A 15,424-nucleotide genomic window follows, 5' to 3' on the forward strand; every position below is an offset into this window, starting at 1 on the left:
TAATTCACGGTACAACGGGCAAGCATTGTTACGCTGATTGAATTTTATATGTGGTGTACTGTATGCTCTAACCGACGTTGCTGTATTGTGTTTATGGGGCCTTTTAGCTTGAAATGTGCTCTGTAGAAGATTATAGCTTCTTTAAGAGTGAAAACATTATAGCTCTGCAAGATTATAGCTTGGTTGATGTAGTGGTAGCTTCTTGTTTATACGCTCGATGGTTGGCCGAGGTTCGAGGCTCGAGGTTCGAAACGAAACTAATTAATGAATTGTCTTTTATATCATTTCAAAATCGATGAGATTTTCATGAAAACATACAAGGAAACTACTGAAATAGATTAGGACTTGTCAAAGAACGTAACTTTTTCTCAGAAATGTCTGTTCTGATGATGATTGAATTTTATTCAACATTTCTCGAATTAGTTACAGATATTTTGGAGGCAAATTGATCATCGGTGTTTAAAACTTTACTTTATTATTTACTTGAGTGTTTATCTTTTATCGATTCTTGATGAAGGAAATTAAAGAAGTTTCCTAAAGGAAATTGATAGACTATAAATAGAATAGCCGGAAGACAATTTCCTTTACTTCAAACCAATAAGGATTCTCTATAAGAGCAGATATAAAGAATCTTGCTTTTGCAGGTTTCCCATTTAACAATATATTCACTATTTTACTTCATATGTTGGCTTTTAGCACATAGGATATCTAGCTGTGCCCCGCGGTTTTATCCGCAGTGCCTAGCTCCAGCTCTTAGCGTGATAAATGGGCTATCTAACACCGAAAGAATTTTTCAAATCGGACCAGTAGTTTCTGAGATTAGCGCGTTCAAACAAACAAAGAAACAAACAAACTCATCAGCTTTATAATATTAAGTATAGATTGTATAGATTACTACTATTACTTCATACGTTGGCTTTTACCAAATATAAATGGCTTTGTCATTTACATAACAAGATATATTCCCGAATCTTTTCACGAGGATATCTGCAGCGTGTTTGCTTCTAGACGGATTACTCTTGCGTTCATCAATATTAGTTTTGGTCTGATGGTCTACAAACATGATGGAGCTATATGTAAATAGACGGTTAACGGTTTTCGGATGAGTGGGTACACTACATTTAATACGTAATAATAAGTTTATGTAGTGTTGATATGGATAGTGTGTATTTACAAAGTAAGAAAAAGTTATTGCAATAGAAGAGATATTGAAGAGGATCTTTAATATCACGTCAGTAAGGTTTAACAAAGTAATCGAAAAACTTACTGTTGCCTCAAAATATACTTATATCCTATAATATTTAATTTTTACACAAAAAAACTTAATCCAAATCTGCAGTTAAACAGGCAATGAATTTTATTTTATTTTTCATAAAATTTTAATATTCTGTCATGTATTTCACTACCAGAAACCTTGTCTCTGTTGATGAATAAAATTGTTTCCTTGCATAAATCAATTCTTCTTCGCGTTTTATGATAGTTTTATGTGTAGTATAATTACATTTTACAGGTACCTACGCGAACAGCTACACTGTCGAATATGGCGCTCGACATTTTCATAATGCCGCCATAAATAATTAAGCATTGAATTGAATTCTCTCGAGACGAGGTTTCATTCCGGGATTGTGCAGACGTCTGGGTTCTTTGGTTACTAATTTATAGTTCAGTTTATGGGTGTATTGTTCTATATGTCTTTGATCTTAAAGGTAACATGGCTTTAGAAGGTGAAGACTGAGAGGTATTCAAAGGGTTCTTAGTTATTACTTATAGATAGAAGTTTTTGATAAGAACAGACTCAGGGATCAGATGATATGTATTATGCTTAAACGACAGATTAGTAAATAGCAGCAGCCTTTCAAATATTATTAAGAAATACTTCTTAATACGTGCGTAGAGGGAGTTTTAGGTGGAAAGTAAACAAAAAAGACTAAGTATAATAACTAAGTTTTGCTTGCGACTTTTCGCGCATAACATATTTATGAGGTGGTGAATATCAAAGAATCTCTTTAATTTCTTACTCACATCACAGAAGTAAGTTTCACGCAAAGTTTCAAGTTTAAGAAGCACTGCTTTCGGCTTTCGGTATTAATGTATGATTTAATATGTTTGCGCTTTTATGTATTAATTATACGTATATGTATATTGTTAATAATAATAAATGATCTTGTGACAGAATTTCTTGCGGTGAATGAGTCGGCGTGATCAAAGTTGAGACGATAGTCAATCAGACTTTGGAGTGGATTGGATATTATAATATCATTCAACTTCCTACTTATATTGCAAGTTAGTGAATGGTTAGATGGATTTGAACAGTTGATCAAATCTCTATAAAATGAGTTACAGCTATAAATATTATAGTCTGGATTGCCGCAGAAACTACTCTTTACGTAGTTTCAGCATGTATAAGCTAATGACTATTCAAATTAATTTTACTGTAAGTATACCTGAATATTTTCATGACTAGAGATTGCTTATATCATATTATTGTCGCTTTTCCTTATTATTTTCATAACGAAGGAAACTAAAAATAAACGTATCTAGGTTTTTGTTATATTGTTTACAATAAAGTTTACCTTATTAAAGTGCCTATTTGAATGAGACGATAACAATGCCTAAATAGAAAAATTGAATCGTAAAATATAGCTATAGAGAGTTGGTAATAAGAATAGCAAATTGCATACTCGTTAAAGACACAAGGGTTTGTACAATTTGAAGTACATTCGAGTCGAAGGAGTGGAAATTAAATGAAAATAAGCAGAGCAAAGTTTCTTCCATGTAGGTATAAGCGCGATACAGATTACAGACTGGTATCGTGTTGGTGTAAGGCTGTTTGTAAGTGTGCGTGTGAGTCAGCTATGTGTGTGTGCGTTTGTAATAATGCTGCAAGAAGTGAATTATATTGCAGAATATTAGCTTTGTATAAAATGGAATTTGATTTTAGAAAATACTATTTTTAGTGTCGTGTCGTTATCTTTTGACTTTAATTGGTTAGATTTTTGCTAGTAGCTGCTTGATGCTAGTTGTTGCTATAAAGAGTAATAAAAACATTCAACATTGAATCTTAAATCAATTAAACTGATGAACATAAATCTTAAATTTATGTCAATCAATTTCATTTCTAGAGGATGATAATTAACATTTTAAACTTATTTGTTTTTCATGATGTTTTCAATTTTAAATAGGTACGTAACATAACTGCACATTTTAGGGCCGATTTTTCAATGCTTGGATAAAACTCTTTCGTCGAATAATGTATAAAACTACCATTTTAAAAACGTAGGTATTCTAATTGCCCGTATTTGACAGTTTACGTGACAATTAATATTATCGTGTAATACTTTATTGGACGGATAAGTTTTATCCAAGCATTGAAAAATCGGCCCTTAAACAAATGTTTTAATGGGTAAGCAAGTGTAATAATAATAATTAAACGCTTTAATAGTTAGCATTTTGTAAACACACGTGTCGGCGGTTGCAGCATAGACAATGGCATGTCTAATTCTGGATTAGGCTGATTCATGTTAGACGGCTTAAATGATATTATAAGGAATGGAAGTCACTACTAAATTACTAAGATGATAAATGTGAAAGTTTGTTGTTTGTTGGTCTTTAATGTGGTATTAACAGAGTGATTTTATGGTAGATATGATTATTGTATCTGGAGATAGGAGGCTAGACGTGACATTGAACGTTGCTTCTTTCAAAATTGGTGAACCATCTCGTTCCTGTCCTTTGCAGACAAAGCCGCGTGGGAATGAACGAAAATTGAAATGAATGTTAGTTGATAAAATTAGTTTTATTTATTTATGGCTATGGCGGAATCACGGTGAAAATAATTTTCTTCTGATTAAGATTGCATTGTTATGCGATATATCAGTTCTACTCCTTCTTCTTCTCTAAAACATGACTAGCAACAAGTCTTTGTTTGGACACATATTTTCCTTATTATTAAATTCTTATCATTGTTTATTCATAATTCGACGTAAGTAACGCAGTATTGAGATGATGATATCTGGATTCCCTCATATGTTAATGTGTAATCGAGATGTCATTAAATTAAATATAACCATTTAAAGCTTGAAGCTGCTGTAGTAAGAATGAGACATACTGGGCGACTTAATCGCTTCTTCTATATTATTATTAGAAGAGACAATTAGAACACTTAATTTTTAGGTGGAAATTATTAGGGGTGATCTCTTTTAAGAAGGTTAAACACTATATTGAATGCTCTTGCTCTTGAAGTAGCAATTTAATTATCTCTAATGATGACAAAACTATCAATCGATAGTCGATACAAGAAATGTTGAAAAGTGTTTCCCAAACCGATGAATGTGTTGATAAGATATCAATGCACAACATTGTTTAAGAACATTTAAACAGTGTAATTGATTGTAATTCATACATAGATGTATATTGTGTACCGCTTTATGAAATAGGAACACAAATTCAGATGAGGAGCTAATTATTACTTAGCTCCTAATTAGTAAGTAAATGTTTGATTTTCTTAAAACATCGATGACGCACTGTGTAAATCTTGAAAGCCTCGTCTATTCGTGCCTCTTTTAAAGATTATTTATACGATGTATAACACAATAGAATGCAGTTCGTTTCACAATATATAATAATCGAAACGCACAAGAAACGCTAAGTCAGTAAAGAGCCTAAACAAGTGGCAATTTTATAGAGTCATTAGCCAAAGGTTCATTGACCCCCGCTGATTACTAGACAGCGGGGCTTGTATGTAGATAGCTCGGTGTGCAAATGTAAATAAAATAATTCCAGTTTTTAATGTATTTATGAGTGACTTTTGATGGCCTACCGTTTACTTATATTTTTATGTGCGACATAAGAGGTCGGTTTTATGTGAGGATGTACTTATTGGAAATTGAGTTGTTTTATTTAAAATGCTGTTTTGGAATATTAAACGGGATGTTTCGCACACACCTTGTTCATGGGGTACCCATGATCGTATATGACGAAGTGCCGAATTATTCAACTTTGAAATACTTCTTCTAAATCTATAGTTATTACTAATATTATAAAGCTGAAGAGTTTGTTTGTTTGTTTGAACGCGCTAATCTCGGGAACTACTGGTCCGATTTGAAAAATTCTTTCGGTGTTAGATAGCTCATTTATCGAGGATAGCTATAGGCTTTATATCATCACGCTACGACCAACAGGAGCGGAGCCATGGGGGTGAAACTGCGCGGAGCAGCTAGTCTTATCATAAAAGCAACTCAAAACTCAATATGACGTAACAAGTACGAATTCTTCATTTGTCAAGTTCAATATAAACGCTACGAATTAAAATAACAAACGCAAAATGGCGATATACATTTCAAAACAAACATTGGCAGCTCTTAAAATATCCAAGAGCTCTGGCATATTAAACAATCAATTAACGAGTAATTGAGCGTAAAATCGAGGTATTAAGGCCCTTTCAAGAGCATTATACCCACAATTATATTATTATTATACTATTGAAGATAATAATAGGAAGGTATACATTGCGTATTCGGTTCTTGTTCGTTTATGAATTCTAATTGGTAGCGGTTAATGGATGTTTAAGATGAAAAGCTCTCTGTTATATTGTTGTGATAGGTATTGTTAGAGATCCTTGCTTATTTTAAGAAATGTTATAATAACTTTCAATTATTATTTTGCATTCTTCGAATAAACTGGAAGTAATTGGAAAGTGAAATTGATCTCTAGCAAACAATTTTAGAAGCATGGTGGAAAATTACTGTTCATAATATTTGATATCATGCGATATTCGTTTTAACATTTTTCAGTGCAAAATGTGATTAAAAATGCTCATGAAACTTTAATTCTATATTTACTTTTAAATAACTCCTCATCTGCCAAAAACCTCTTCATCATTATAGATTCCAGTACATGCACTTCATTAGACAAATCGTAGCCAAATATTTTGCTACGATTTGTCTAATGAAGTGTGTACTGGAACTGTGTGAGTTAGCAGCTCGATTTCAACTTTTAGTTTTAAATTAATTCGCTCCATTGATGATTCCGTAAATTGACCCGAAAGCGCTAGTTTCCCAATTAACAAATGTTTCGCAAAGTTGGTTAATTACAACGTGATCGTGCATCGCGTATTCGTTGCATGATAGATAGAATTGGTGTGTATGTTAGTTCATTTATATGGAGATAATACCAACATGGGTATTTACTACAATTAAAGTTTACATCTAGCTGATACTCGCGGCTCTGTTAGCCGAATTGTGTATCTGAACCATTCTTGGATCATCCTGAAGACACACAAAAATCTAGTTTGAGTAAAATCGGCGAGCGAGGAGGAGTTCAGTGACAAACACACACACAATATTTTTATGTGAACGTACATCGATTTTTTTTTTATAAAATACCTCTATAAGCAACAGCAGGATTTAGCAATTTACTAAATCAAAGATAAATTTCATATCGATTCCGTTGCCATAGCTAAAGCTACAGCTATTCCATTAGTATTTAAAAGTGCAGTACAAACACACAGTCCATTTAACGTTTTTACTTTACGCCATAGGTGCTTCAGCTAAACGGTATTTACATTCAAACAGTGACGTCCACAAGCGAAAAGCTTTGTACGAGAAGTAATCCGATTATATGCGTTTGTTCGACGCCATTTTAAAGGTACGTCCACCTGCTCTGCGTTAGGCGGGAAAAAGGTGACCTGTAAAATTTTGCAGCGGGAAATTGGAGACTTTTTAATGGATATTTTAACTATATTCTGTACTAGCTCTTCGCCCGCGACTTCTCCCGCTTTGTCTAAAACCTAATAAGGTTTTTGATGAAAGATTTCTGAGATGATTAATAAATCCCGAGACCAACGGCCGCAGGACAGACAGACGTACAGATAGATGGTTTTATATTTTAATAGGATCTCGTTTTACCTTTTAGGTAGGGAGTTCTATAAGATGAATGAATCAATTCATATAACAAATTGCACCTTCAGACGATATTTGATATCGCTATATTTGTCATAAGTCAACAGTCTAACTCAATTTCGAAGCGCACTAGAGATAAAACAAATAGAAGATTTAAAGTAAAATTGGCATCATAAACCGCGCCGTACGAACATGACGAAATTCTTTGAATAACATTAGTCCCGCATTGTGTAAACAAAACGCAATATTCTATTAAAGTGCAATCTAGAAAATGCGACGAACACAAAGATAAAACTAAGCGGAGCGAAAACATATTTGAGATTCGCCAAGTCATATCTCTGTCTGAATTTATGTCAAAAACTTTGCTAGCGTTGCAGTGCATAGAACTATTTGATATGTAGGGTGCTTGCAAACGGGGTGATGTTTGATTTATTGTTTATTATGTGATCGTGTTTTATAGTCCTGCTTATATAAATGTAAACGTTTGTAAGTGTGATGGATGGATGATTGTTTTTTGCTATAACGCAAACACAGCTGTATTCCGATCAGCTGATTGGATTTGTATGAAATTTGATACGGTATCGAAGTTCATTTTCACCTTAGTACCGTTAGGTACTTTTTATGCAAGAAAATCTATAAGCTACAGCTTATAAAGTATTATAAAAGTAATCGCTTTTTAAAATTTCCAAGTAACTATTGTGAACAGTGAACACTAAAGCTTATGATTCAAATTGTTCAATGAACAACTACAAGCGAGTATTAGCGTACATTTGATTTAACAAAGCGCGAATCAAACGAACGTACGTACTCACGTACGTATGGGTACGTATTGGTAACTCAATTACTGCACGCCTAATGATCGAACGATTAATGGAATGCAAAGCGGCTAATAGAGTGTATACGTGAATGGAAATTATTTTAAAATGGTCGTACATATAGCGGATAAAAGTTGATGTTTAATGTGGAAAATGTAGTTTGATTTTTGTTTGTATGATGTATTTCATCCAGTTACAAAAGTTGAAATAAATAATAAATAATAAATAAATAAATAAATATTATAGCACATTATTACACAAATCGACCTAGTCCCACAGTAAGCTCAATTAAGGCTTGTGTTGTGGGTACTAGGCGACGATAAATATAATATTTAATAAATACATATATATAGATAATAACACCCAGACCCAAGAACAAATAATTGAGTTCATCACACAAATATTTGCCCTGACCGGGGATCGAACCCGGGACCGTCGGCTCAGTAGGCAGTTACTTTACCACTGCGCCAACCGCGTCGTCACTGCGCCAACCGCGTCGTCGAAATATGCATTTTCTATTCATGATTGACTTTCTCGAAGAATGTATTAGAGTTGGACTACTAAGTATTTTAATATGTTAGCTGTGCTATTTGTGTTAACGAAAAAAAAAATTATTCTTGCACAAACACCCTGGTATCTGATTATAAATTGAATTAGTCAAAAATTTTCTATTATTTAAGAATGTTTATTTACTGACGATAATAAACAAGAAGTAGAGAAAAAAAAGACGTGTGGCACTCGGGGACTGCCGCGGTAAAGCTATTGCATAGCATGCCTTCAAGCCACATCTCCGAGCCCGTCGGAGTGGGGAGCGTGAGGTTTTTTCGTTACGGAATTTCTCGATTCGGTCCTCGCGCTCAAGGCCCGCGATAGAAGCTATGCAATAGCTTAAAATTATATATTACAAATTAGAAACATCCTGTATATAGCGGATTGCGGTGACGGTCATGAAAGAGTAATGGCTCGTATGAAACGTATTATGTCATATTATATTATATCGTGGTGGTTTAGTTTACGTCATGGACTGAATATACCGCAGACTGTTACGTGCTGCCTGGTGGACCTTCCTGTAATAGCGCCTTATCATAGGCATAAAAATGGATTAGTTGTATTGCATATATACGTAGTTGATGTAGTTTTTAACTGCTTTATGTTCCTCTATAAAGGGTGTTTGAAATTCATCAATAAAATAAAAATACTGTCTATTTTTTATAGAATTGTTAAAGATAAACATTATTTGTGTGTAAATAAACCTATGACGATAATTCGTTATTTTGATTCGGATTTACTCCTTTAGAAACAAAAAAACTGTACGTAATTGTAAATTTCAAAGCTCTTTATTACTTTTATTCCATGCTACCGAAACAAACCATCTTCTGTCGAAATATCAACACGGCCGAACCACCTAACAACAAAATGATTAATTAAGCCATAAGCGTGTGTAACTGTGCACTACGGTCATAGCACTTGGCCACACTTGGCACGCTGGGCGCGTGGTCACTGCTTCCGTTGGTATATGGGCTACGGTGCGCACGCGTGCACTGTTATTGTATACTGATACTCTAATATACTGCTAGCTAGATGTAGATCTATTATAGCCTTAGCATTATTATTATAGTACACTCTCTATTTAATCCTTCTTACAAACCAAATTGTGCTACCTAGGTAACTCTGCGTGCAAACATACGTTCAAAAGTTAGACCTGATGTAGAGCAAAAATATTAGCAAATGCAGTTCTACACTTTTGGGTGGCGTATTTGTGTGAAAGTGAGTGACTGGCATTATATTAATACTTTTTTTGCTGGTCTATAGTCCAGGAGACATCGCTGACACAAGCTCATATTGACTGATATCGAATAATAGTTATAATAATCAACCGATTGTAAAATTTACATAATTGGTGATCGTAGCCTGCTGTTAATGTTAAGAAAAATAAGGAATTAGACCATGATGGTGCGTATTCTCAAATAAATTTTTATAGTTAAATATCTTTCGTATCATATCACATATAATATATGGCGCTCCAGTTAATATAAAAGCCGACAAATCCTTGAATTGATTGTCACTAGTGTAATTGCACTTGTATTTATCACAACCGGAAGTGCGTCCATCGGCCGGACGCAGGTTTTTTTATAATGTATTTTGTTTATGTTACTGATATTATCGCGGAACGGTTCGTGTATGGAATTATTTAGCGGGCATATTAAATTACAATTCGTTTAATACTTTCCTATTTCTGAATTCAATATTTTTAAATAGAGCTCATAGTTGTGTAATTTACACGATGGGTTTTCTTTCTGGAATTTTATGAAAACATTTTTTTTAATTCGTCCTAAGTTAGTTTCTGTATTGTTTGTTCTACAATACGATTTATCGTGGTTGTGATGGTGTTGTATTTTGGTGTTTTTTTTTGCACGTGAAAAGTTTCTTAAATTATTTATTAGCACATTTCAAATATCCTAGATTCTAGGACCTACTTAGAAGGTATTACTTATAAAACGTGTATTAATAATCGGTCTGTCTGTTTAGATCAAAACTAATTTGCCTAATATGCATCTGTAATTACGATGAAATCGGCAATAATGTTATTTTAACACGGTGTTAATTTTCAAGTAGGTACTTTGCGGTCGACACATTCAACGTCATAACGCCAATTACAATAAAACACTTGTGTGTAAAATTTAATATAATTTTCATGAAACATACCTATTGATAAAATACCGGTGGAAATATAAGCCAAAATAAGTAATTATTTAAATACTTTCATACAGTCAATTTAATTTGAATTTTCTCTTTCAGAAAAAGTGTAACAATTAGTGAAAACTGCCAAATGAAGTCGAGTATATCGATCAAAAATACACTGTGATGGCCGACTGGCGTTAAAACATAACATAGGATAAGTGCTTATATCATGTAAACGTAGCCCAATAATCGAGAGCCTTAAATCTAAACGAAAAATACCTAGAAGGACCAAATTAGTCGAAATTTTGTAATCGTTTTTAAACCGTGTACACGCGCCTTAATTTTTTTACCTAGTACTGTAAGTAGCTTTTGCATAATCTTTGTATAAAAAAAAAACAAGATAGAAGAAAAACGTCAAACGTAGTTGGCGGCTAGTGAAGTGAAACGGGTATTCTTTTTTTAAATTTTTGTATAACGGGCAAAGGACAGAGTGTGATGTAATCGATCGTGTGTTACCAGTTTTATAAAGAATTTTTATAAGTGAAAGTGTTGCAAGATGGAACGCTGCGATGGATTCCTCGTGTACAGAAAGCCGGTGTACAGGGTGTTCCAGTATTTGGAAACGTGAGTATATTGTATTAGTTTGAGTAGATTGTCAGGTAGAATAAATATTATGTTGATATTACGAGCTTTCTTACGATTTGCGAAGGTAAAATGGGATATCTTGATTATTTAAAGGTACAGTATATACAGGTACAGTATATTGCTATGAAAAAAACTTACACAAAAAAATCTTTTGCCGATTACAATAATATATTAAGTTACCGAATATTAGACTTTTTCCTGACGATATTATTTTATGGTTCATTATTGAACTCATGTCGTTACATTTATTATGTCTCTATACTTACATTAAATATCTCATAAATCTTTCAAGAAAGCATTTCCGTCTTCAGTGCGATATAGAAAAATCTCAAAATTCCCAGATATCCAAGTTTGTGCAATCCGCTTGCAATTTTTATGAATAGCCGTCGAGATGGTGCAGGCGTTAATATTTACCTCTCTCTAATGTGGTAGCGCGATGTCGCATTACTTTAGAGTTTACTGCATGTGGAATACTTTATTGTAGCCTGTGATATTTAGTTTTATAGCATACAAATGCTTTATACGTAAGACATTTTTAAAGAATAGAAAAAGTTGATCGCGAAGTGGGATATTGGGTTACCAGGCGCGTAGTTTAGTTAGGATTTAATAATGTCACTTTCTAAGGTAAAATGTATAGGTATGTGTAATTTCATCTGGTTTTGCTTTTTTTTTACATGTACTTTCAAGTGGTCTACTTATAATACTGTAGCAACATGTATGTATTGGTCGTAAAGTTGGGCTAGATTAAAATTATGTCAACAAGTTATCGACGCCATTTAGCTGGACAAGCAAAACAAGCGAGGCAGTTCGATTTATCGAGAATCTTCTATTTTTCTATGGAAAAATAAAATCTTCACATCTCTATGATAGTGTTCGAAACGTCGGGAAAATAATATAATGAATAAATCGCGTTTAAAATCCGTTAAAAAGTCTTTAATTTCTTAATCTCTATGATAGTTAACATAGATAGATACATATATATCTGCAATATATTAATGCACCTTAAAATGAATGATAAATAAAAGAATTATAACAGCAACAAAGGATAGGGTTATACTACTACATCATTTTTATTCTCGCGATAAACAATTGCATAGTGCATTACATTCACAATGCATGTAATATGATTCCATAAATCACGATTAAGCCCAACAGGCGCAATGCACCCTCTGAGGAGGGTAGTTATTGATTTTGGGGTAACAATAGCGCTTGTACGGAGGTGTGAAAGTATGGGAAGTTTTATAATTGCCCGTTAAATGGTTTCTTTCAGGGGAAATGTTTGATGTGTGTGTTTACTTCAGATGCTATTGAAGCTTTTGTGAAAGAAAACGCGTAGTGAAAAGAAAATATCCAAGGTAATAGAATGGTAATGAGAAAGCTTAAAGTAAAGTGTATTTATGATGGTTTAAAGCAGTGATATAAAATTGTACTACGTTAATAATAATTAATATTAGGTGATCTTCATGTTCGTATATAAAAAAATACTAGCGGTCCGCCCCGGCTTCGCCCGTGGTACTTACATGTTTAAACTATCCTATCTCTCAAGTTGGATCGAACTGCACATGGTGTGCGAATTTTATTATAATCGGTTAAGTGGTTTAGGAGTCCATTGAGGACAAACATTGTGACACGAGATTTATATATATTAGATATATTTAAAATTAAATCGATGAGAAGATAAGAGTTTAAAAAAATATATAAACTCTTATCTTATTATCCGATGCGGATAAAACTTTACTTCTCAACAAAATAAATACTAATATAATATATTCCTCTTTATTTTGTTAGCATAGTCACCCTACTTAATGTTCATCTCGTGCCTCATAAGTTCATAACAATGTATTATTTTCGCCCACGATTATGGTCATAGGCCATAGCGCAAGGATAATTAATTTTTATTGGCGACAGATGTGTTATTATATAGTTTATATTGATTGGTTATGTCCACGTGTTTAAGAAGAATAAATTGATTAGGTCCTTTGTATGATAGTGACCTACTTTAATATTTTTGACACGCTTATATATTTAACTAGCTTCCGCCCGCGACTCCGTCCGCGCGGATGTCGGTCTTCGCGTGGATGGTTTATTTCTCCATTTTGAGACCTCTGACAATAACATCTTATAAATATCTATTGGACCCAATTCCCAAATACGGTTAGGCCTATAATAATACGCAACGTGTGTTCGCGGTTCTACGGAACAACGTCTATGGATAAAACTGAAAAATTAAGATTAATTTTTTTCTACGTATTTTTCCAGGATAAAAAGTATCCTATTTTACGCCCAGGATAGTAAGGTATAATTATACCAAGTTTCATCGAAATCGAACCGCTAGTTTTCACGTGATGCCTTCACATACAGACAGACAGACAGACAGACAACAATTTTTTTAATCACATATTTGGGTTTGGTATCGATCCAGTAACACCCCCTGCTATTTATTTTTTCAATATTTTCAATGTACAGAATTGACCCTTCTACAGATTTATTATATGTATAGATAACTTCACCTGTATCTTTGTATGTAACCGACTCCTATAGAGTCGAGTTAGATCTACTTTAAACGCATAGATTAATTATTCGAACTTTGTACACTTTTCAAGGGTTGGGTGACAATTGTATATGTAATTATTTCATGAGTATATAATTAAGTATAGATGTACATATGTTATTTAGGTGCACATACTTTGTATCTACATGAAACTTTTTGGTAAAATAGATAAAATATAAGTGGATTCGTAAAATAAATTACTACGGTACCTACCAAGAAATCCGGGAATTGGAGCTAGTTCGCGGTTATAAATAATATAAAATTTTGGTAGTTAGGTTATGTTTAAAAATTTCTTGATTTCTACAAAAATTTTTATTTTTATAAACAACCAAAATATTAGATTAGTTAATAGTAATAAACTTCTCTTATATAATATGCAAAAACTCTGGGGGCTCGTAATAAATTCTAGCTGTTTTTATTAGCACACGAAAATATAGGCTCTAAAAATATCAAGACCTATTATTATTTAACGTCACGGTAGGGTTGGTCTGCCCAACCCTAAATAATTTACCCCAAAAAGCACCCCGTCGTTTGCGATATGATACTCTATCGAAAACCTGTGTGAGGGTGTTTTATTATTATTAGTAAATTGATGACGTAATTGATTAAAGTTTACTATATTGAATTACTAAGTGAACGAAATGGTGCCAAAGTATGCCCATGCTATTGATATGGTAAAAGTAATAGATTTTAGTAATGTTTGTTGTTATGTTATGTAATATAATATACATCCCTACTAATATCATAAATGCGAAAGTAACTCTGTCTGTCTCTCTGTTACTCAATAACGCCTAAACTACTGAACCAATTTGCATGAAATTTGGTATGGAGATATTTTGATACCCGAGAAAGGACATAGGCTACCTTTTATTGCGAAATATTACCACGGGCGAAGCCGGGGCGGACCGCTAGTGTTTAATAAAGCTAAATAAACGTTTCAGAGATAAACTTATGAAATTATTGTATTGTCATCGATACTTGATAAGTGTTCAAAGTTTAAGTACATCTGTCCGTTTAAATTGGGTCAAAATCGAGTCTTAAAGAGTGAGTTACATACAAACATGCAGTTTAAGCTAATAATAGCGTACTTAAAAAGTAAAAACTATTCAGCTGATTATATTGCATTATAAAACCGTATTTTTCAATAGGTACACAAACAACTACCAATAACAAACAACATTAAAAAGTTTTCTGTTAACATAAAGGTTTTATTCAATTATTCGAAGCAAGCAAGTACCAGGATAGCATAACCGAACAGGAGGTCAGGGAGGTTTACGTAACCGATTGCAGCTCTTGGGAATACGCCAAAAAAATAAACACATACATGTATAGGGGCTAATTAGGCACTGGAGCTTTGTCCATTACGCTAATTGCTGTAGTGGACCTCTTTTGCTAATGTTCACGTGATTTATGGACAATTTAACAATATGTTAAAACAGTATGTTATAAAAGGTTGTGTCTATTATTTCAATAATTATGTCTAGGTGTTCATGTTTGTCGGGTGAACTTGTTTTTATATAAGACGAAATGTAGATAGATTTACACAGATATTTTATTCTCCCTGTGCCCACGTTCATGAAAAATGTTCGAAACTTTGGTTTAAATGATAATAAATCGCGTTTAAAACCGTTAAAAACGTTCATGAAAAATGTTCGTTAAATTCAAACACACTCAGGATTTATTTCAATAATTTCAAGTGAAATGACTTTAAATTTATAGCGCAAGTACAGCCGCGTGAATGAGCATAAGTAACAAGCTAAAGCCTAAACCTATAAATTAGCCAAAGTTTCGGTCTAGTTATTAGTCCAATAATCTAATGGAAGACATTAAAC

The 15,424-nt window shown here is 33.2% G+C and overlaps 1 protein-coding gene across 4 annotated transcripts in view; it reads left to right on the forward strand.

The window, feature by feature from the left end:
* The window catches only part of LOC123701823 (focal adhesion kinase 1), a 156,150-nt gene that overhangs the window by 23,904 nt on the left and 116,822 nt on the right, over positions 1-15,424 (forward strand). For 2 of the 4 annotated variants that reach the window (XM_045649392.1, XM_045649391.1), the window contains exon 2: positions 10,514-11,020. The exons of the other annotated variants lie outside the window; for them this stretch is intronic. In XM_045649392.1, the coding sequence (XP_045505348.1) occupies positions 10,953-11,020 (68 nt within the window). In that variant the 5' untranslated portion in view covers positions 10,514-10,952. The remainder of the gene's footprint in view (positions 1-10,513; positions 11,021-15,424) is intronic. 4 annotated transcript variants of the gene reach the window in all.

The sequence above is a fragment of the Colias croceus genome, chromosome 22 (genome assembly GCF_905220415.1).
Source record: "Colias croceus chromosome 22, ilColCroc2.1".
Lineage (NCBI taxonomy): Eukaryota > Metazoa > Arthropoda > Insecta > Lepidoptera > Pieridae > Colias > Colias croceus.